This window comes from Mustela nivalis, assembly GCF_964662115.1.
Source record: "Mustela nivalis genome assembly, chromosome: 17".
NCBI classification, from domain to species: Eukaryota; Metazoa; Chordata; class Mammalia; order Carnivora; family Mustelidae; genus Mustela; species Mustela nivalis.
Window position 1 is genome coordinate 20,486,976 of NC_139036.1, and position 21,872 is coordinate 20,508,847.

At 55.4% G+C, this 21,872-nt stretch overlaps 2 protein-coding genes and 1 long non-coding RNA gene across 34 annotated transcripts in view; 2 read left to right on the forward strand and 1 right to left on the reverse strand.

Annotated features, from left to right (window-relative positions):
• MYO18A (myosin XVIIIA) overlaps nucleotides 1-17,450 on the forward strand; it is a 94,549-nt gene extending 77,099 nt beyond the window's left edge. For 15 of the 32 annotated variants that reach the window (XM_082706947.1, XM_082706974.1, XM_082706976.1 and 12 more), the window contains 9 exons: nucleotides 923-1,039; nucleotides 1,206-1,289; nucleotides 1,722-1,859; nucleotides 4,173-4,358; nucleotides 4,676-4,815; nucleotides 5,618-5,662; nucleotides 8,909-9,031; nucleotides 10,337-11,589; nucleotides 16,029-16,115. In XM_082706947.1, coding sequence (XP_082563073.1) covers nucleotides 923-1,039; nucleotides 1,206-1,289; nucleotides 1,722-1,859; nucleotides 4,173-4,358; nucleotides 4,676-4,815; nucleotides 5,618-5,662; nucleotides 8,909-9,031; nucleotides 10,337-11,582 — 2,079 coding nt within the window. In that variant the 3' untranslated portion in view covers nucleotides 11,583-11,589; nucleotides 16,029-16,115. Of the gene's footprint in view, nucleotides 1-922; nucleotides 1,040-1,205; nucleotides 1,290-1,721; nucleotides 1,860-4,172; nucleotides 4,359-4,675; nucleotides 4,816-5,617; nucleotides 5,663-8,908; nucleotides 9,032-10,336; nucleotides 11,590-16,028 lie in introns of all 32 variants that reach the window. The other 17 variants (XM_082706964.1, XM_082706956.1, XM_082706959.1 and 14 more) reach the window with 3 other exon arrangements.
• ALDOC (aldolase, fructose-bisphosphate C) overlaps nucleotides 1-21,872 on the forward strand; it is a 1,020,901-nt gene that overhangs the window by 550,294 nt on the left and 448,735 nt on the right. The gene's annotated exons all lie outside the window — the stretch shown is intronic.
• LOC309851686 overlaps nucleotides 18,059-21,872 on the reverse strand; it is a 132,074-nt gene continuing 128,260 nt past the window's right edge. Inside the window, exon 2 of the long non-coding RNA XR_014304866.1 lies at nucleotides 18,059-21,863. This is a non-coding gene — a long non-coding RNA (uncharacterized lncRNA). The remainder of the gene's footprint in view (nucleotides 21,864-21,872) is intronic.

Here is a 21,872-nt window from a genome sequence, read left to right on the forward strand (position 1 = left end):
GAGCTCTTATTTAATGCTTCCCTTTTAATTCCCTACCTCTCCCGCGGCCCATCCATCGGCCGGGAATGCATTACCGGGATACGGGCACCAGTACCTCCTTGGGCAGGGAATGGGGCAGCAGGGAGGCTGGGCTTGGCTCTGGGCTCCACGGACCCCCCCATCTGGTCACCCGTCTGTTGAGGGATGCCAGTCTCCCGGGCTTGATTTATCTCTGTGACATTTGTGCTCCTCAGCAGTTTTCAGGTGAGTAATTCAAATTCTTTAATTGTGTTAAAAAAGGCTGTTATAAAATTACCATTTTATTTAAATCCGAGTTAATAAATTTCTTGGCGGAGGCTTCCCCAGCTCCCCACAGCCCGGTAACAAGATGGATGGGGCCGGGAAGGAGCCAACGCAGTCATTTTGGTTTGGAATTACAGGCTAATAGATTCATTCATTTCCTGAAGCTGCTGTTGGCTGTCTGCTCCCCTCCCCCCAGGAGTGGACTGACTGTGGGGCTGGAGGGCCTGGGAGCAGGCCGCCCCAGGGGAGATGCGAATCCAAGCCAAGGGACCCTCACACATTCGAGGGGTCCTTCCCTGAGACCTGAAGGGGGCAGAGTGCGTGCAGGTTAAGGCACAGACTGCTAGGGCCAGGAGGATGGGTCATTTGTTCTGGGCAGACCTTTTCTGCCTTCTCATTAGCCTTCGAAGAGCTGCCAGGAAGCAGCTGTCATTTAGCTCAGGGTCCGCCTGTGCCGTGAAGACAGCCTTTCCTGTACTCGCTGAACGCCCCTGGGTCTGGACCCTGCTCCCCTGGCCGGTCTGGCCGCATCGTCACCCCCCCTCCCATTGGAGGCAGCGTGGGGAAGTTCAGACTTGCCACCAGGTGCCATTAGGCACCCGAGGCCTCGTGCCCTCTGATCGGTCTTGCCTCCGTCCAGCTGGAGGAGCAGCTGAGCCGCCTTCAGCGTGAGAAGAATGAGATCCAGAGCCGGCTGGAGGAGGATCAGGAGGACATGAACGAGCTGATGAAGAAGCACAAGGCGGCTGTGGCTCAGGTGCCCCACCACGCCCCTCCCCACGGCGCCGTCCCCGTGGTCCTCTTCCAAGAGCCCCGCATGCCCCTTGTCTTGGGAGCGGGCCCCAGCCCCGTACCTGGTGTGTGGCAAGCGGGGATTTGTGTTCCCGGGGCAGCCCACGTCAATGCTCACTTCTTTTTCCCAGGCCTCGCGGGACTTAGCACAGATGAACGATCTCCAGGCCCAGCTAGAAGAAGCCAACAAGGAGAAGCAGGAGCTGCAGGAGAAGGTGGGGACCAGGATCTCCCTTGGTAGAAAGAGGGTGCAGGATGGCTGTATGTGCGGACAAGCCCCCAAGCTCACAGTATAATAGGTGCTCCTCTCCCTCATCAGTAATCCACGGAGCAGCGTCTATGCGTGTGGAGGCCTAGGCTCCGAGCCAAAGGACCGTAGTAGACATTTTGGCTTTAGCGGCCTTATTTCACATTTCTATTCCCTCTCTGGTCCTTGGCTTTTCCCTTTCTCTCCAAAGAGCAAAATCTGTCAGCATTGGGCTAGGTGGGGCATGCCTCTGGCTCAGGGCCCCATCCTTCCCCCTCCCCTGGGCACCCATCCCTCCCTCCCTCAGCCTTCTGGTCACCATGGTGATGGTGCGGGGCCCAGACTCTGCGCCCTCCCTTCAGGGCTCAGTTCCTGCTTCTCTTCCTGCCCCTGCCCCCAGCTCCAAGCCCTCCAGAGCCAAGTGGAGTTCCTAGAACAATCCATGGTGGACAAGTCCCTGGTGAGCAGGCAGGAGGCTAAGATCCGAGAGCTGGAGACCCGCCTGGAGTTTGAGAGGACCCAAGTGAAGAGGCTGGAGGTGGGTGCACCCCCGTCCTGGCCCGCAGCCCAGAGCAGGGCCGGGCCGTCTCGGCGGCTGGAGCCACGCATGCTCCGCAGCCCTGGGCAGGCCACGGCTGCTCCTCGGAGGCCCCTGCCAGGCTGCCAGGCCAGCTGACGGGGCGGGTGCCTTCCCCCCAATCCGCCCGCCTGCCCCTCCTGCTCTCTGGGCACCGCGGAGCCAGCCTGCTTTACATTCTGTTTCCGTGCTTGCTTTCTGCCAAGGGACCAGAGCAGCTTAGCTTTTTGTCTTCATATTTTCCTCTACCATGAGCTCCCCCCACCGGTCCCCTCACTCGCTCTCCGGCAGGGTCATAAATATGCAGTGGATGGCGCCACTTCTGTGAGGGCTGAAGTCTGTTCCCTCATCTCACCGCTCGCGTGCTCTCTCTCCTTTCCCGTTCTTATTGCCTTTTTCCCTCAGTTCTTCCCACCCTTCCTGTCTCTGCTTTTTCTCCTCTCTCCTTGCTTGTCTCCACGTCTGCCCCCTTCTTTCCTGTCCCTTTGCGTGTCTTCGCACCCACTCCGCACTCCTTCCTTTCTCCCCCTCCCCTCCCTCCTCCCCTCCTTCCTCTCCCTCTGCTCCTCATTCTTGCCTTTGACCCTTCTCCCGTTCTGCTCGCCCCTCTTCTGCTCCGTCTCGCTCTTCCTTTCACCAGCAATCTCTGTGCTCCACATGCAGTCCGCTTGTTTCCAGGCCCCTGAAACCAGCACGCCCAGCCCCGCCCTCTCCGGTAGAGCAGGTAGGAAGCACAAGGCAGGCAGAATTGTCTCCAGTGAACGCTTCTCTCGCCCTGTTTTTAAGTTCTCCTCCCACTCGAGCTTGTACGCGTGTCTAAGCACAGACAGTTCTCCGTGAGAACTGTGTTCATGGGTGTGCACACTGAGGAGCGTCCCTGCCTCCTCCCCAGCAGCCCCTGGGGCCGCCGAGCAGACACGAGGGTAGGGATGGGAACAGGCGACTATGGGGCTGGCAGCAGGCATTGAGAGGGCATTCGTCCCCTTGACGTGGGAAGAGAATACGGCAGAACCTCCCAAGGCAAAGTCCCAGTCCTCAGGAGAGCCAGGGAGAGTTGGGAGGCTTAGTCATATTCCTGTTCCGCCCACCACAACCCAGAATGATCAGTAATATATATTGCCATCCCCATTTTGCATGCAGGAAGGGGTAAGGAGATTGCCTTTGGTCACAGAGCTGTCGAGGGGCTGAAGAAGCTATTGGTCTGGTGGCTCTGGGGCAGATCTGTGCACTTGTCTCCTTTTCTTTTGGGCCTCAGACCCTTTCCTCAGCCCTGTCTCTGTATCCTTCTGCCCGGAAAGGCAGTATTGTCCCTGAGACACACAGGATCTTAAATACAAATGGCCCTTAGAGATGGCATAGTCTAGTGCCATTATCTTAGCCACACAGAGGCTGGGGGTCCCCGAGGTGGAGATCCCACAGCCAGTCGGTGGTCAAACCCAAAGCAGGTCCTTCCCTCACACCCTACCCCAGCCTCTAGGTCATTTTTTTGCCTATGGCCTGGTAAGGAAAAATGTATTCCATGTTTCTGGAGGAAGAGAGATGCATCAGGCTTAAAGGGATGGCTGTGTGCTTAGAATCTGATGACTCTTTAGTCTCCTAATCCAGGAACTCTCGACGAACCATTTACCTCCAAGCAAGAGATCTAGCTTCCAGAGCTGCTGGGTTCAGGGTCTCTGAGGGAAGTGGGGCTGACAGTGGAGGCCCCACACTTGGCGTCAGGATGGGTAGGCCCAGGCTCTAGCCAGGGCACTGCTCCAGCCATGGGAGTAAAAATGATGATGGTGACGGTGATGGCACCTTTCATCGTCCCAGTCGCCTTCACGTACCTGACCTTATTCAGTCTTTAAAAGACCCTGAGGGATGGGCGCCTGAGTGGCTCAGTCGGTTAAGCATCTGCCTTTGGCTCAGGTCATGATCCTGGGGTCCTGGGATCGGGCCCTGTGTGGGGCTCCCTGCTCAGCAGAGAGTATGCTTCCCTCTCTCTCTGTCCCCGCCCCCCCCACTCTGCCCCTCCCCCCACTGCTTGTTTTCTCTCTCTCAAATGAATTAATAAAACCTTAAAAAAAAAGATCCCGAGGGAATAGGTGTTATTCTCCCATTTATCAGAAAGGCAAAGGAAGCCTCTTCGGAGGGCTTTAGTTCCTGCCCACCTACCAGTGAGTGGTGTGGTGCCAGAGCCGGACCCCAGTCCTCCGGACTCTGGAGCTCAGAGCCAGAGCCACACCCGTGTCCGAGCCTAGCTGATGGGCCTGTCTTCCCCGCCTCCCTGTCCAGAGCCTGGCCAGCCGGCTCAAGGAGAACATGGAGAAGCTGACAGAGGAGCGCGACCAGCGCACTGCCGCCGAAAACCGGGAGAAGGAGCAGAACAAGAGGCTCCAGCGGCAGCTCCGGGACACCAAGGAGGAGATGGGCGAGCTCGCCAGGAAGGAGGCCGAGGCAAGCCGCAAGAAGCACGAACTGGTAATGCCCCCCACCCACAGGGCCCTGAGCACAAGGCCAGCTGAGTGGCTGTATGCACACACATCCCCCGGGCGGGTGGGGGGGTGGGCCATAAAGAAACCAGAGTTGAGATCATTGGAAGGAGGAGGAACATGTCAAGAAGACAGTCCAGGAAGTCCCAAAGGCAGGCTAGGGGGCCAAGGGTGGGGTACCCCAGTGTCCATCAGGCGAACCCAGTCCACGGAGCTCATGCCTGGCTGGGAGAGACTTAAAGCGGGCTTTTTCTGGACGAGAGACTAGCCCTCCTGGTGAACTGGACTACCCACTCTGCTTCTTAGGAGATGGATCTGGAGAGCCTAGAGGCGGCTAACCAAAGCCTGCAGGCCGATCTAAAACTGGCATTCAAGCGCATTGGGGACCTACAGGCCGCCATCGAAGATGAGATGGAGAGCGACGAGAATGAGGACCTCATCACCAGGTGAGGGGGCCTCTGTGGCAGCAGCGGCCCGCCCCAAGGCCCTCTGACCACCTCTGGGTCAGGCCACAAGGTGGAACAGCTGCCACCTCTGTCTCCCTACCACTCAGTCACCAGCCCACCTTCCCCGAATCGCCAGACCCCAGCACGGACCCCATCCCGTAGCGACCAAAGGTAGGACAGGTACCACCTGGGTGAGACATCCGCCCTCCCCCCGCCCACCGTCTGTGCTCCCTCCCCAGGCCTCACGGGAACCTGGCTCTCCTGCTCTGCCTGTCCACGATGAGTTATTCCCCCGTTTAGCTGCATTTCCGATGGTGCCTGCCCCACTCTGGGGAAAGCAGAGATTTAAGGCCTGTGGTGCCTTGTTACCGTGCCAGAGATTTTCTCTCATAAAACCCACCCAGGGAATGGTTCAGGAGAGAGAGAGAGAGAGATTTGTAGTCTGAGGCTGATGAAGAAGCACAAGGCAGGTAGATCTGCAGCTCTGCAGGGTGGGGGTCGAGCCCTGGAGAAGCTCCCAAGGCTGCCTTGGGCAGAACCCTGGCCCCCAGACCTGCCCCCTTCCTGGGTGAGCACCAGTGCCCCATCCTGCAAGCAGAGGGAACCTGCTGGTTTCCAGGACAGGAGAACAGTGCCCCAGGGCAACCCAGCAAGTGAGCAGCGTCACTCACCCTGCCCCCCAACTGGTCTCCACCAGTCAGAGGCATCTCTTGCTGAAGAAAAAGGGGTCCTCAGTGGAAAGGTCCACCTTGGTTTGCTCCCTTGTGATCTCCCTTGCCCACCATTTTCTTTCTGTTTCCAGTTTGCAGGACATGGTGACAAAGTATCAGAAAAGAAAGAATAAACCGTGAGGACTGGAGCGCATGCGCTCTCTGCCTCTCCGTGGTGTCTAACCGCCCCTAACACTGGCTCCCCACCCAGGGCCCCTGCTGCATGCCGCACGTGGACACAGCCTCTCACACCTCCTCCAAGCTGGCCTCACGCTAACACTGCTGACTCTGTCCTGAGGCGGGGCGAGGCAAGGGGACGGGCCCTGCACTGGGGGTAGAGGACAGGCCGCGAGGTGCACTCCCCCAGGAAGATTTACAGCCTGGGTGGGCAGGATGGGGGGCTCCCACAGAGAAGAGCGTCCGGCCTCAGTCTGCCTTCCTGAGCTCCAGCCTTCTCCCTCAGAAAGCAGGTGTAGCTGCCTCCCCGGCCTATTTTGCTGGGGGAAAGTCTGATTGGGCTGGACTGGTCCACACCCTGGGGCTCCTTTGGAGCCTGTGCCACCCCCGAAAAAAGTGGATAGGTTTCATTTTGGAAGGGCCCACCACCTCCCTGTAGCAGACAACGGTACGAGGTGTGGGGCGACGTCTAGCAGTTTCTTGTTTGCAGAAGGCATCCAGCCAGCTCCTCACGGGCTGCTTCCCCATAGCAGGAGAAAGGAACCCAGCCAGATGTGTTCACCTTGCTCCCTGCAGGCACACTGGCAGAGGAGCCCCCCCCTTCCCCGCACTGGGCGTTTGCGCTGGTGCTTCCTGTCAGGTGACGGGGAGCCCAGGAGATCTGCCCTCACCCTCCGATTCCTGCTTTCTGAGTGGGAGCGGGATAGCGGGAGCAGACGCCTGGGCCTTGAGGCCGATCAGAGTGATCCTCTGTCAAGTTCGTCAGGGCTGTTTGTTCGGAGGTGTGCTTTTTGTTGTTGTTGTTTTTTACCGTGGCATTGGCTTTCCTCCCCCGACTCTCTCTTGCCTGGCAGGCCTCCTCCCCTGGCCGGGATGTGCTGGCGGTGGTGCCCAGGAGTCCGTGAGCGCTAATGATAAATGTAATAGTGTGTAACAGTGATAGAGGGCCGCTGGAGCCCGGTTGTCACACACAATTAATATCCCCCGCCATCCTGTCTCCGTTTGTTTGTTCCCCCGCGATTTGGCTCCCAGTTAACTAATAGCACATGAGCCTGGACATAAATTGTATTTGACTCGGGGTTTAATTCCGACCATTTAAAATTTCAACTGCCCCCTGAGCCCGCCTGCCCCTGGAGTTTGTTCACAGGCCTGATTATTTAAGGAAAAGAGCCTAAGCATCATCTATAGGCTTGACACTAAAGGGAAGGTGAGGGCAGGCCGGGCGGTGTCTCCACCCATTCATGCTCTGAAGGGAAGGAGGAGAATTTGTATTCTGGGTCCACGGCTGCCTGTCCCCTGTGTGTTCAGCCCTGCCATCCTTGGGCTGGAGGAGCTTCGAGGGCTGATAAAATGCGCATTTAAGATCATCTTCTAAACCATTGCTAGGCAGGGGCACACGCGTGCGCGCGCACTCACGTACACACCCAGTGTGCACTCACGCAGGCGCACTGGGGCGTGCAGTCCTCGCCACAATCCCACTGCTGGCCGAGGTGGTGTGGCTCCGTGCTCAGCCGCTCTGGGCCCCAGCGCCAAGTTATCGAGCGAGCGAGTAAAGCGGGCAGAAAAATAATGTTTCGATTTACTTAGAGATACAGTTGTTATTGCCATAACCTTAATGAAAGCAGTAAACAGTGCAGTATTAAGGGAGATTTATACAGAAACACTTTTAACATGTAGACATAGATTTTGCGATGCACACAGAACCTCCTTTCTAAAGGCAATCAATATGGTTATGAACGGTGGTGATAAATTACAGGTTCTGAAGCTGGAGAAGGAGGTTTTTTGCGTGGGTGTATAAATCAGGTGGTGCTGGCGTTCTGTGGGGCCTGTGCACCATAGTAAATCTGCCGGGCTCGGACAGGCACGGGGCTTACATTAGTGGTTTCGGGGCTGTCTGCTAAACTCCTGTTTACCCGGGGTATCAGCCAGCCTCATCTTTGTTATAATTCTGTTTTTGATGGAAGCCCATAAAATATGCCTCTTTGTTCCCCTCCCAATGGGTCATGCTCTCTCACGGTCTCCAGAATGGAGTCTGGCAGTTTCCTCTGTGTGTGTGTGTGTGTGTGTGTGAGAGAGAGAGACAGAGAGAGACAGAGAGACAGAACACACTTGCGTGCACAAACACGCACGCGTGCCTGTGTGGCTGTTTATTCAAGAACATAATGCAGGAATGGGGCTGCTCCTGTTGACACAGATGAAAGGAATATATATCAAGGAGAAATCCTTAGCATCTCCTTAGCAGGGGAATGTGGGAGCAGACGTTTTGCAGAATTCTAGAACATTCTCACTCAGAAGCTGTCCCTAAGCCCCTGCTGCTTTGTAAAGGAGTCGCCGTGACTCCAGCCTCCGATTCTCACTCCTTTGGGCTTTTCTGCCAGTAGAGAGGGCTCAGGCCAGCTTGGCGAGATGCACAACTAGAGCGAGAGCAGGAGGCTGCCTGAGGGAGGGAAGAGGAGACTGATCCATTGTCTGGGACTTTGTGAGGGCTCAGGTGGATCTCCAGGACACAGTTTGAATCCCAGAGCCATTGCCAGCACCTCGGGAAATGGCGGATGCCTCCTCCTCATCCTTCTCTGTTTCCTAAGGGTCGGGGACGTCCCAGGATGGGATGGGTCTGAGATCTGGCCAGCCCCGCTCAGGTGTGCCACTGTCAGCTGAGCCAGGAGGCGTCCGGTTCAACCTAATCTGAAGGCATAATGATGCCTTTCTCTTCCCCGCCCCATGGCCTGCAATCTGGCTCTGACGGTGAAGGCGTGGGAAATGGCCGCAGCTGTGGCCACGTTTCTGGGAGTGGGCAGACAAGAAACGGAATAGGCCTCAGCAAGTAGCTATGGGGCCTCGGACTCCTCTCTTGAACCAGTGGCCGTTTAGCTGGAACTCATAAATGGACAGTTTCCCTGTCATCCTCACTGGAAGTGTCTGGCTCCATAGCAGTCTGTCTCCACAAGTAGAATGGGAGGTCCTCCATGCTCCTCAGGGTCCTCTTGGTGGCTGTCCTGTGTGTGGCCTGCTGAGCGGGGCAGGGTCCTCGTGAATGGGGCGCCCCATCTAACCTCCCCGTTCTGCTCCCTGACTCACTGATGTGCACGCCATCCTGCCCCCCCCCCACTCCGGGCCAAACCGTGGCCCCTTCAGCGCACCCCATTGGGCCGCGGCTTAGCCCTTCCTCCCTCGTCTCTCCTACCTTTCTGCTCCTCATCCCACAGCGAGGGGGACTCAGATGTGGACTCGGAGCTGGAGGACCGCGTTGATGGAGTCAAGTCATGGTTGTCGAAAAACAAGGGGCCTTCCAAGGCAGCTTCTGATGACGGCAGCTTGAAGAGTTCCAGGTGAGTACATGGCCTTGAGCTGGGAGGGAAAAGCTACCTCATAAGCCAAGAATAAAGGAGCAGTGCCTCGGTCCAGGAGGGGCCAGGCCTCTGGTACCAGCCTCTCGGCCTGGCACGCGTACACGGGGCCTGGGCATGTCCCCAGCATGTGGAATGAGCACAGGAGGCTTGGGGTCTGTGCACCCTTATTTTTCCTAGGTAACGGTTTCCTACCAGGCTCAGGTCTTTGGTTTGCTGTAGGTTTGACTTCGTCCCCATTTATTCATTCAACAAATAGTGGTTGAACCACCAGAAAGTTTGGGCCCCAGAATCAAGATGGGAATGGGGCATAAGGAGTGTCTGGACCCCATGACCCTCAACAGGACTGTCTCAGGCCAGCTCTGGATCTCTGAAATCTTAACAGGACTAGCAGCAGAAAAGGCACCGGTTCCCCTGACTTGCTTATCACAGCCACATTTCTCTTCCTGTCCCCATTCTCTCCTTCCTCTGATCTTTTCACCATGTCCCCTCCCCACCGCACCCCCGTGCTTCCTGCTCACACCTGTCTACTGGAGGAACTCCTTCTTCCCCTCCTGTCCAGCCAAGTCAGTCCAGCTCCCCCTGGAATCTAGCTCCCCTGTCCCCATCCCTCACTTCCCGGCCAGCATGGCAGCAGAAAGGGTAATCCTCTGTTCCCTGTGCCAGTGCCTCCTGCTGGCTCCCCTGCCTAGCAGTTTCCCAACTCAGAGCCATCCTGATCCACACCCCCCCTCCCAGAGTCAGCAGGCAGGCTGGGTTGACAAGTAATCCCACCCCCCTCCTCCCACTCCCCTGAGGCCCCTTCCCAAGTCCAGCCCCTCACCACCAGCACCCCAGCAGCCCCCTCTAATTGGTTTAATTTATTCAGCCAAACAACATTTCGTTGTGGCAGATAATGCCGCCTTCCCCGCCCCGCTGCCGTTCACCACTGCGCGGCACAAGGCTTCAGGTAGTTGACAATGAAATAAATTGAACTAAACGTTTTAGAGGGGGAAAAGTGATGAAATAGAACAATGGTCTAATTTACATGACATTCTCCATGAAGCTATTTTCACTGACGCAAATTATTTTGCTTCATTTCCTCCAATGCTCTCACTGCCACTTCGCTGGGGTGCTGCTGGTGGCTCCCTTTGCCTCCTGTCTCCTCCCTCCCCCTGTATCTTTATTCTCTGGGTTTCATGCAGGCTCCTCTCCCTCTCTCATTCTCTCTCTCCCTCTCTTATTCCGTCTGTGCTGCTTCTAATCCGCTGCTGGTTCTCTCTTCCCTGCCTCACCTACCTCCCCTAGAACGGCCCTCAACACCTCTGGCAAAGAGGGCAAGGGGGTGGAGGAGAGGCCGGCCTCGGCACTGAGCTCCCTGAGCTACCGGAAGCGGCTCACCCTGAAGGACTCCATCGGGGGCACCGGGGATGAGGACTCGCTCTTCACCACCCTGAGCGAGCGGGCGGCCTCCCCGGAGAGGCCACCCCGGAAGACCCGCATGGCCCCCAGGGAGGAGCCAGACGAGTGCGGCTCCATCGTCTCTGAGGCCCTGAGCCGCCCGGGCCGGGGGCTGGAGAAGCGGTGGGGCTCAGACTTTGACCGGGCCTCCACAGTCTCTGCTCCCACCAGCCGGGCCTCCTCGGCCACACGGCGTGGCTCCGGTGAGGATGGGGCCCGCTCGTCCATGAGCTTCTCACTCTCAGGCTCCCCCATCTCCCGGCGCAGCACCTCCCGGCTGGACACCCTGTCCAGGACCCTCAGTCCTTCCCTGAGTCGCGCCTCGGGCCGGGGCCGGGACAGCCCGGATTCCCGCCTGTCTCTGGGCCAGAGCTGCCTGGACGCGTGGGACGACGGAGCTAGTGTGGCCTTGAGCGAGGCCAACTCCCAGTATAGCCATCCGTCACTGGCCCGCAGTCTTTCGGTGCCACCACGGCCTCGTGTCTCAGCCTCGGCCACAGATGAGCCCCTTGGCGCTGGCATCCGCCCCGTCAGCCGGCACTCCTACTTGGACCCTGACCTGGAGGCTGCCATCAACGAGGTCTTAAGCTTCAAACCCGGCCCGTTCCAGAGGAGCAGCCTGGAGCCCGACTCGGAGGAAGATGACCGGAAGAGCATCCAAAGCGTCCGCAGCGCCCAGCTGGACCTCCCAGCGCGGGCAGCCAGCATCCGCCGCTCGGCCTCCGCTGCCGACGTCTCCCGCTCCCGCAGCAGCCACAAGGGCCGGAGCCGGAGACGCAGCAGCTCCCACTCCGGCTCCAGCTCCGAGGACTCCTCGGAGCCCAGACGGCGGAAGAAGGGGCGCTCGCGCAAGGGCAAGAAGAAATCCAGATCAAGGAGAAAGAGAACGGAGACCGAGTCCGAGTCCTCGTCCAGCTCCAGCGGCTCCACGGTGTCAGGCCACAGCCGCTCGAGCGTGAAGAAGGGCCCCAATGCCGAAGACGAGGAGGCTGCGGGCCGGCAGTCCCGGCAGTCTCGGAAGGAGGAGAAGAAGCGCAAGAAGGAGGTGGACAGCCTGATGATGCGGTACCTGTACCGGCCCGAGAGCGACTAGCACGGCAGTAGGTGGCAGCTGGCGTGGGGCATGGAGTGTGCCGCTCGGTGTGAACTAACATGCCCCCATCTCGCCCGCCCGCACGGAGGCCTCTGCTTCGCTCCTGTCGGGCACGCCTGGCCTCAGGGAGCCTTCTGGCTCCCACCTTGGAGAGTAGGGCCCGTTAGTCATCCTGAGCCCCGTGCCCCCCCAGACTAATCCTGCGGTGGACAGTCGCTCACACTTATTAAGTCCCTGCTGAGGGCCAGGGCCCCCCCTAGATACTCACCACACTGTGTGCACCTAATCCTCGGGCTAACTCCATAACCAAGGCCGGATGAGCCCCACTTTACAGGAAAGAAAACCGAGGCTCGAGGAAGTGAAGTCACTTGCCACAGTCACAGGTCACACAGCTGGGAAGTGATGTTGCTGAGATCTGAATGGAGGCTATTCAATTTGCCCTTGAGCGCTCCTCCACACGGCCCAGGGCAGAGCACGGGGATAACAGGTTTGGTGCGCGTGCCTGGCAGCACTGATGCCCCAACAGGCTGGTCTCGGGAAAGGGCTCTCGCTTCCCTCCCGGGTGTGAGTTGGTGCACTAGTGGCCGTCATCTATTTTGAGGCCTTCTGGCTCAGCTTTCCCCTGCCCTGCAAAGCCACCTTCCTCCCTGGCACACATCTCAAGCCTCAGAGTGCAAGGCTCCCCAGGGCAACAGCCCCCACAGTACCACCCCCTACATCACACCCCGAGGTGCCTGACTCCCTCCCCAGCCCTCCCACCTGAAGCCCACACATGGGCGGCACCTCAGCTCAGAGCATCTTAAAAAGTAATAATGAATAGAAATTAGCAGCTGCTGACTGACAGACCCCTCCTGGCTCTCCTGCCTCCCCCAGCCTTCTCTCTGTGGGAAGGGAGATCTAGCAGTTAGGCCCTTTATGCCCACACCCCCGTCTCAGAAGAAAGGCGCAAAGACTGACTCACTGGAATCCCATTGTTGCCAGTTTCCCTGGTGGGTGGTGACATTTGGATCACCCTGGTTATGTGAAGCTGTTTTCAGCATGGTACCTCCCAGGGCAAGCTTGCTGCTTCCCAGGAGATGTGACCCCAGAGTGCCGCCCCCTGGAGCATGGCCACTGCATGAACTAACACACCTGTCGCATGCCTGTGGGCCTCGCGGGCCATGGGCACCCGGGCACCCTCTCCAAAGGGATCAATTACGTTTTAAGAAATGGACAGGTAGGAGTGAATGTTACCTGCAGCGATTTGGAGATGGGTGATGGGATGGTGCAGAGAGGGTAGAATTTAAACCCAGACCAGGCTCATGGCCGTCTCAGAATCCTCAGACCCTGAGCTGCTCTGACACCAAGCCCCTGGGCTCAGCACGGGCTCTGTCGCTTCCGCCATGTGGCTGATGATTGCAGGGTGCTCTGGGAAGAGCAAGGAGCATCTGGGTTGCACTAGGGAGCTGTTGTCAGAAAAGACAAGTCTACTGCCTCATCCTTCCCCTTGGCAGCCCTGCCGAGTGCCCTCCTCCCCCAGCACAGGAAGTCAGTTGGTAGGCCAGGCCCTTCTGGGTACTGCACCCCTGCCTGGAAAGGGAGAGAGGTGCAGGCCTAGCTGGGCATCGTACGCCGCCCAGCCTCAGACCCAATGCTCTCAGCCTCAGTCCAATTTTTGATCCTATGACCAGCAAGAACAACAACAACAAAAAAGCCTGTTTCTTGCCCCAGCCACCTGCACAGTTCCTCTTGTCCACCAGGAAAGCAGGAGTAGTTCCGAAACCCTACACACCACCACCCAAGAAGATCAGATTCACAGCAGGGAGAGTGGGCCCCAAGCCAGAATCTACCGGGCCAATACTGAGCCCGCCAGAGAAGGGCCGGGGAAGGGAGGGCCTGGCTGGGCTCAGTATGAACTGGCTTTGGGTAGTTAAACTGCCAAGCATGGGGGCCAGGAGCAGAGCAGTGGCTTAGCTTCCCATCTGGCAAAGGGGCCCAGTGAGAACTCCGAAGGCGAGCTCATCCACAGCAAAGGCAAGGGGAGGGGGCTGCCACCCTGGGCTCACCCAGCAGAAATTAGCTCATATACCAAATTGTTTGTGACAGAGTTGTGCAGGAGTAGCTGGCTTGTGGGGAGGAAAGCTTTTTGAACAATTTGGTTAAAATTTTCACATTGCCAGCCCTGACTCTTGCCCTGGGGAGGGGGCAAGGCGCTGGCTGTTGACTCTACAGCTGTGGCTCCAGAGGCCACAAAGGAGCCTGGCTTGTAGCACACCTGGCTACCTAGGTTCGGAGCAGGGCAGAGGAGCATGGCATTGGCTCCCCTCTCTGGCTACCTCTGCCGCTTGCCCAGCACTCCGATGGAGCCGTATCAGAACCTGGCTGTCATTTATCCAGGCGTCTGTCTGCTTGGCAATCACAGGAATGTGGGAGTGGGGGCCTCAGCCCAATTCAGGAGAGGTGCGAGAATGGAAAAGAGCTCAGATTGGCCCTACCCGGCAATGCCCCATCGGCATCTGGGTCGCAGTCCTGGCATCTGCCTAGCCCCCTCTCCCCGCCCCCCGCCCCCCGCAAAATAACCCTACTGTTTTTCCACAAAGTCCTTTGCCCAACAGCAGACCTTCGCACTTGGGTGCCCAGAAATTCTGTCCAAAAATTGAAAATAAAACCAGGCTCCCACTAATTTAGAATTCAAACAACCCAAAAGCTAAAATAACCCCAATTTTTTCTATGTTGCACAGTCATCATTGAGCTTTATAATTTTGTCCCTGAGACACCCTAGAGTCCTTAAGTGCCTTTGGCCCATCAAAGTAAGACTCATTTACGTTCAGTCTAGTTTGTATGAAATGTGTTTTGTGCTATTCTGATTCCTTTAAAAATGGTAATACATTCATGAGAAATAGGATAACTATTAACCAGACTGCCCCATTCCTGAACCATTCTGCATAATTGAACATGTATTCTATCAGGCTCTTCCTTCTCCCCGGGGAGACACACACAGAGAGAGAGAGAGAGAGAGGCCTATCTTTACATACTCCCTGGGCTCTCACCCAGGAGGGCAGGGAACATTCAGGTTTGGTTGTGTTTTCTCTTCAGGTCACCCCATCTAGCAGCAGGCTGGAGTCAGCAAAAGGCTTTGAGGTTTAAGAGTCCAAGTTCAAATTTCCATACTGGCTATGTGACCTTGAGCCAGAACCCTTCTGTCTTTGAACCAGCTTCCTGGTGACATTTCATAGGGTTATCGTGAAGAGTAAGATGGGTGTCCAGAGTGCCCGGGACAGTGTCACACACAGGAAGTACTCCATAGCCAAACCCTATCCTCCGAACACAGTTGGAAAAGCTAAGAATGTGGGTCTTGCAGAACACTGTTTCCTCCCCTTTCGGTTTGGGGATGGAAGTTCTTCCAAGGGGCCAATAAACAAGGTCCCCCATCGGATTCTTAAAGCAGAGTTGGGGGCAGAGGGATCACGGAATTCCTGTTTATCCTAGGGAAAGCTCTCTAGGATGGGGAGGCAGAGCTCTGTCCCTGGGAGCGTACTGGGCAGGGACTCTGGGTGCAGGGCCCTGAGGGTGGGGGGGGGGGCACAGTCTGGGCTGCATTTTGTTCAGTGTTGAAACTCCAGTGCACTTGAACCAGTGAAGGCAGCGGAGGTGGGAGGGGCGAGGGCAGGCGTCTCTAAGGCTTTGGGAGAGAAGGAAAAAAGATAACTGCAGCAAGAGGTTTCTGTCCTTGCTCAATGCCATGAGCCTGTCCCATCCAGGGGATAATTATCCTTCCCATCCTGGTGAGAGGAAGCTGGAGGCCTGATGAAAACTCTGTAGGATTGGGTTATGGTACCAAGAAAGGGATGACTATGCCACCACGAAGCAGAATTCTAGCCAGTCCCTACATCCTGAGCCTCCCTCCTTCTCTTGCGGTGAGTAGATGATGCCACGGTCAAGGGCAGAAATGCTCACAGGCCTTAGGAAAACAATGAAGAGAAAGGATTAAGGTCTGGGAGTATCCAGTGGGGAAAGACCCTCCCTCTCAGAAGGAATCATGGTTGGGGGTGAGGTTACCGACCCGCAGTCTCCAAGCCAGTGTGGCCCATGGACCACCAGCATCGGAGTTTTCTGGGGAAGAACTGAAAATGCAGAATTCCTCGGTTCCACCCAAAAGCTAACAAATCAAAATTTCTCAAGGGGAAGGACACAGGAGTCTGTTGCCAATTCTTAGGTTGAGACCTACAGCTCTACGGCATTACTTTCCAGGGACTTTCAGAGGTTTTTGGAATCAAGACAATGCTCTCCTTTCTCTCACTACTCTGCGTATCTTCCGGGGAAGTGAGGGATTGGAGTCATCTCTCAATTTGTGGCTTTTGAGGAATGCTGTGGCGGGGTTGTGGGAGCCTCCTCAGACCCAAGGGCTTTGGTGCTGAAGGTTTAAGAGCATCGTTCCATCATGACCTTGCTCCTCTCTCCTCGCAGCCCTACCAGCTACTGGAAGTCCCTTGCCCCTGACCGGTCAGATGATGAGCACGACCCTTTGGACAGCACCTCCAGGCCACGATACTCCCATAACTATCTGAGTGACAGCGACACAGAGGCCAGACCGACAGAGACCAACGCATAGCCCAGGGGAGTGGTCTGTACCTCTTGTACCCTCCGGGCCTCTGCTGCCACGGCGCCTCTCCCAGGGAGTGGCAGGGCACAGGTCTCCCCCACCAGACTGCTGATCCGCATGGGAAACACCCTCCCCCCCCAGGTCTGGGGGGCTTTCCACGCTGCGGGTGTCTGACATCTCCACATGGACGAGGTGGGGGGGGGGCATAGCAGAGAGGAGTTTCTGAAAAGAGAACTTTTTGCTCCTTCTGCCTCCAAAATGCCACACTCTGTGGGCAGTGGCAGGTGGCTTTGGCACGGCATGGAGCCAGCAAGCTGACCTCCATCTCAGCCCCCTGCTCAGGGACGGTGGACACATTGCCTGCTGGGACACTCTAGGTTGCTGGGTCCACGGGGACGAGTCGGGGGCAGGAACAGCCATTCCTCCCTACTGCCCCCCCTCCCCACAGCCCCCGGCTTGGGGTGAGGGCTTTCTCTTCTCAGTGCCTGCTGTCTTTTTACTTTTAATTTAAATACCCAACCTCTCCATCACAGCTGCATCCCTGAGAGTGGGAGGGGGCCGTGATGGCAGCTGGAGTTTGCGGGAATGACTAGGGGAATCTCATCTCCACTTCTCCAAGAGCGGTCCTTTCTCTGTGCAGCTGGAGAGACCGGTGAACGGAGCAGGAGCCGGATTCTTCGGTCAGCCTGCGGAGGGGCTCTCAGGTGCTTCTGGGTATGGGTTGAGCCAGCCTGCACGGACAGGGGTGCCTTGGTACCATCCGGCACTTTCATGCCCCACCCCCTCTGTCTCATCAGTGTGTTAAGTGCAATGACCTATTTAAGACTAAACCCATTCCACCCACACCAGGTCAGGGCCTATCCGAGCGCTGCTTCCCTGCCGCTCTGTCATAGTTGCCTGGACCATAAGCCCAGCTGGAGAGGGAAGGCCGCGGGTGGAGGGCTTGTGATGAGAAAAACTGAAGATGGGGGTTTGGGTCAGTAGTGATGTGTATTAGACACAAGCCTCCACCCGTGTCCTAAGCCGGAGCCATTTTTCTTCTTCCAGTTGTCTTGTCCCCACACACTCACCCTAGACATGACCACATGTGGCCCGACAGTCCCATCCCCCACTCTAAAGGTCATCCCGCCAATGCCACCAGACTTGGGGGCCCGAGGGCAGTGCCTGGTGCCGCTCCCATCCGCTGTCCCCCCCACCCCCCTCCTGCAATTGGTTTGTACTCATTGGGCTGTGCTCTCTCTTCCCCGTTTACCTGATGTATGGAAATAAATGTCCTTTTCCTCCTGGCTCTGCCAATTTTCCTGCCTGTTCCTTCAGGCTCAGGTAAAGTCCTGGGTGGTCCCTGGGGAACAGAGGATTCTTGTGGGGACCGGGGGAAGCGCCCGGGTCACTGTTCTACTCCCACACCAGACCAGTACCACTCAGAGCTTTTTGGAAGATCATTTGGGGCAGGCAAAGTTAGTAGGATGAGAAGGTTGGTCCAGAAAGACAAACACCGCCTTTTAAGAGCCTGCAAACTGTAATCAGGTGAGCCATCCTTGCCGCATCCTTCCTGGTCTCCGCTCAGAAATGTTGAGATCTCTCTGATTATTTCTTTTTTTAAGATTTTATTTATTATTTATTTGACAGAGAGAGATCACAAGTAGGCAGAGAGGCAGGCAGAGAGAGAGGAGGAAGCAGGCTCCCTGCTGAGCAGAGAGCCCAATGCGGGACTCGATCCCAAGACCCTGAGATCATGACCTGAGCTTAACCCACTGAGCCGCCCAGGCACCCGAGATCTCTCTGATTATTAAGTCTCACCAATTACAGACAACTTTTTGTTTGTTTGAGGGAAGCAAGTCCTTCTTACTAGAAAAAAAGTTTTAGGTTTAATTTTAGTCATTCCAAATAAGACTTTCTTTTTTTTTTTTTTTAATATTTTATTTATTTATTTGCGAGAGAGACAGTGAGAGAGAACATGAGCGAGGAGAAGGTCAGAGGGAGAAGCAGACTCCACATGGAGCTGGGAGCCTGATGTGGGACTCGATCCCAGGACTCCAGGATCATGACCTGAGCCGAAGGCAGTCGTCCAACCAACTGAGCCACCCAGGCGCCCCCCAAATAAGACTTTCTGACCAAACATGGCAGAACTCCCTCTGGCCCCCAGCCCCATTGGCCACAGGGCAACTTGAGTAGGCTGAGAGTTCTGGCTTCTCTGCCTTGTTCAGTCTCTGCCTTCATGCCTCCATTTACGCTTGGTCTGCTCACTGACAGCTAAGAGACAGCTCTTGCAAAAGGGCAAAAAACAAATGACTCCTCCTACTCCTCTACCTTCTGTAATGTGACCAGTTATAATCCCTGTACCCATAAAGTTTCTTTTATAACTGGTCAATTAGGCTCCCCTGGTTTGTACAGGAAGGCAGAAAAGGGTATGAGACAGTCCTAACACCAAAGCTCTGGTGATGTCAGCCATCCAGAAAGGGTCAAGAAAGAGAAGGAGGGAGGAGAGTCCTCCAGAATGACTGGGAGAGGAGTATAAAATGGGTCCATCTTGAATGAAAGAGTATTCCTCTCTCCACTGCTTCCCCTTCCCTGGTTGAGTAGAGAAGGTAGTAAAAGTAAAGTTACTTTTTTTTTTTTTTTAACTGTTGTCTCCTCATATTCATCTTTTACTCATGCTTTCAAATAGGTGGGTGCATGTTCTGTTTCTCCCAGGAGCTACTGTGACCCCAACCCTCCCATCTGCAGATAAGATTCCAACTCTGTTGATCCACACTGTCTTGGGCCTTTGGTTAACCAGAAAGACCATCATCAGTATATACTGATGCCAACAGTAGTCTGGGGCAGGGGGCTTTGCTCAAGTCTGAAAGCTTATATTATTCATTGATTCATTTACTCAACAGATATTTCATAACGGCCTGCTGTGACCTAGGCCCTATTCTAAGTACTGGGGATCGATGAGTTTCCTTCCTTCGTAAAGTAGATTTTCTAGCGGAGAAGACAGACATACAAAATAGGTACCTACTAATATGTATGTGCAAGTTTTGCGTGAATAGAAAGATGTAATTCATAGTGTTTGTCGTCTAGGGGCTCATGGATTGGGGCAGACCCACATGGAAATAATTACATGAGACCTAACAGAAGGAGAAAAAAGTTGCTTTGGGAGAGGAGTTTCAGGTGGAGGAGGATGGGAAGGCTTCTAAAAGCTGGTATTTTGAGCTGGGGCTTAAAGAAAGGCTTGTACTTCCACAGGTGTACTGAAAAAAAAGAAGAGCTTAAGCAAAGGCCCTGAGGCAGGGAAAGATGGGTGGTGGTAGGGATCTCCACAGGTTGCCTAAGGAAGCCTGACACAGCCTCTCATGACCAACACTTCAAGTTGCAGCAAAGTCCCTTGTCCCAGGGTGCTAGGCTCCAGGTTGGGACCAAGGCCATGCCCTCAGCACCAACTCCCCAGAGAAGTCCGGGAGCAGGGGGCCATCAAAGCCCAACCTCCTTATGGGTGTGCCTTCAGAGCTCTATAAGCTCCCACTCTCCCCTGTACACTCATGCCAACTCTGGTCCCTAAGATATAAAGGATTCTCGCAAAACAGGCAGCAGATCTATGCCTGTACCAGGCTCAAAGGTGCCTCGACATTCTCTCCTCTCCAATTTTCAGACCCTCAGGACTACTCTGACTCCTGGATGAGAGGTGAGGACCAAAGCCCAGCGAGGCTCCCCGTGGTACCCGGTCAATGCCCAGAGATGATAGCAGCCCACAGTTACTCCTGAACTACCTCCTTTTGTTCTGTGTCCCCTTGGCAGATTATCCTAGTTGTGTCCCCCCCTTGCCCCGCCCCCATGCCTGGTGGCACAGACACTTAGCGATTTGCTCCTTAATTGTCCCCCAGCTAGGCTGCGCAGATGCCGCTCTTTAATCTCTCCTGATAAATGAATCACGCCGCTCCTTTAATCATATGTTCATATCCAAGCCAATTTGAATCAATTTGGCGGTGAGCGTGTTGCAAGAGATGCCATGACTGCTGCTCTCCCCTCCGGGCCCCAGAGCCAGCCCTCTGCTGTCCTCATCCTCCACGAAGAGCCCAGGAGGCCCACGGCGGGGAAAGGATCTCCTACCTGAATGGTGGGGATTTTTCAAAGTCAATCATGCATTCCTGTCCTCCACGCTGGGCCCTGTGGGACTAGAGGGAGCCGGGTTCCCAAGGGATCCCACGTGGGAGAGAGGAGGCTGAATCCACAGCCTGCCTTCCTTGTCACTGAACAAAGGGCCCCACTGTCATCCTTGGGAGAAAGTGCTGCCTTAAATCTAACCATCATCCTTCTGTTCCCCTTTCACTTCCTCTGAGCTGGTTCTCAGGGAGGCTGAAACTCTTCCTCACCTTCTACATAGCAACACATTCCAGACCAGCCTATGGTCATTTGTCCTTGGCTGCTGCTGATTCTGGCTGCCACCCCAGCGGTGGGAGTCTGTCTGTCTGAAGCTGGTTCCTGTCCAGCAGACCAGAGAAACCTCCGCATCCTCTTCGCGTCCTCTAGGTCCCACCCCGCAAGCTCTGCCAGTCCGGGAAGGCGCCCTCCCATTCGCTGGGAGCCGTGTATTAGCATATTCATATGACATTTGCATGACCGGGACCCCGCCCCCGCCTGAAGGGTCTTCCGGCACCTCCGCACCTCCGGGAGGCCAAGGCCAGGAAGCCGCTGGCCTCCTCCAAATGTTCTTAAAGCAGTTGACTGGGGCCGAGCCCATCGGCCTTACCCTTCAAGGATTCCCTCTGCGTGAGGACCCGTCTCCTCCCTCAGCCCGACGTACTGTTTTCCCGCCTCTTTGAGGGCTCTTGGAGGTCGTTGGCAGAAGCTGGGAATGAAGGGTGCCCTTTCCCCCCTGTCATTGTGAAACAGGGATGAGAAGGATGAAAAAATCAACAATAATTCCCATTTTGCTGAGCACCTACTTATTATGTTCCCATTTGCTGAGCATTTACTATGTCTTCTAACCTTTGTCATAACCATGCAGTGTCCTCTCCTTGAGGCTCAAAGAGGGGATGTGTGTCCTAACAGCTTGGTCCCAGCAAAGGGCCAGGTGTCTCCCAGCTCTTCTGGCCTTGTCAGGGGAAAAAGGGAGACGGGAGAGTCCCAGGAATCATTGTCATGTTCCTCATCTTTAATCGCTGTGTGCCTGGTATTCAGCAAAGCTTGGCCTAAGTAAGGAAACACTTCTTGGCATTTTGGGGGGAAATGTCAACCTTACATTTCTGTTGCTCCTTACAATTTTCAGAGCACCCTCCATACATTATCACATTCGGTGCTTCGTGCATATGGTGCCAACAATATGAGTAACAGCTCCACATGGCCCGGAATGCATATATTAAGCTATATTTCCCTCAGTCTAATTTCATTACAGCATAATGGAAAAATCCAGACCGTTCTCTGGGATTGGATCTGGGAGGAGTAATTTCCAGACCAATAGTCATTTTGGAGTTAACAAGGATGCTAGATTTGTTTAGAAGGAATTTCACAGAAAAAATGAGTCTTTTGTAGTGTAAACCCCAGTGATGGGTCATATACATGAGGGAGATTCCAAAAGGGATGTGTGCTTTACAATTGAAGTCAGTGACATAAATCTCCCAGTGGAATACTTAAATGTGCAGATAGAATATGCTTTAGATATCAAAAGTCAGCAATGACAGTTTTACAAAAAAAAAAAAAAAAAAAAAAAAAAAAACCTCAAAAAG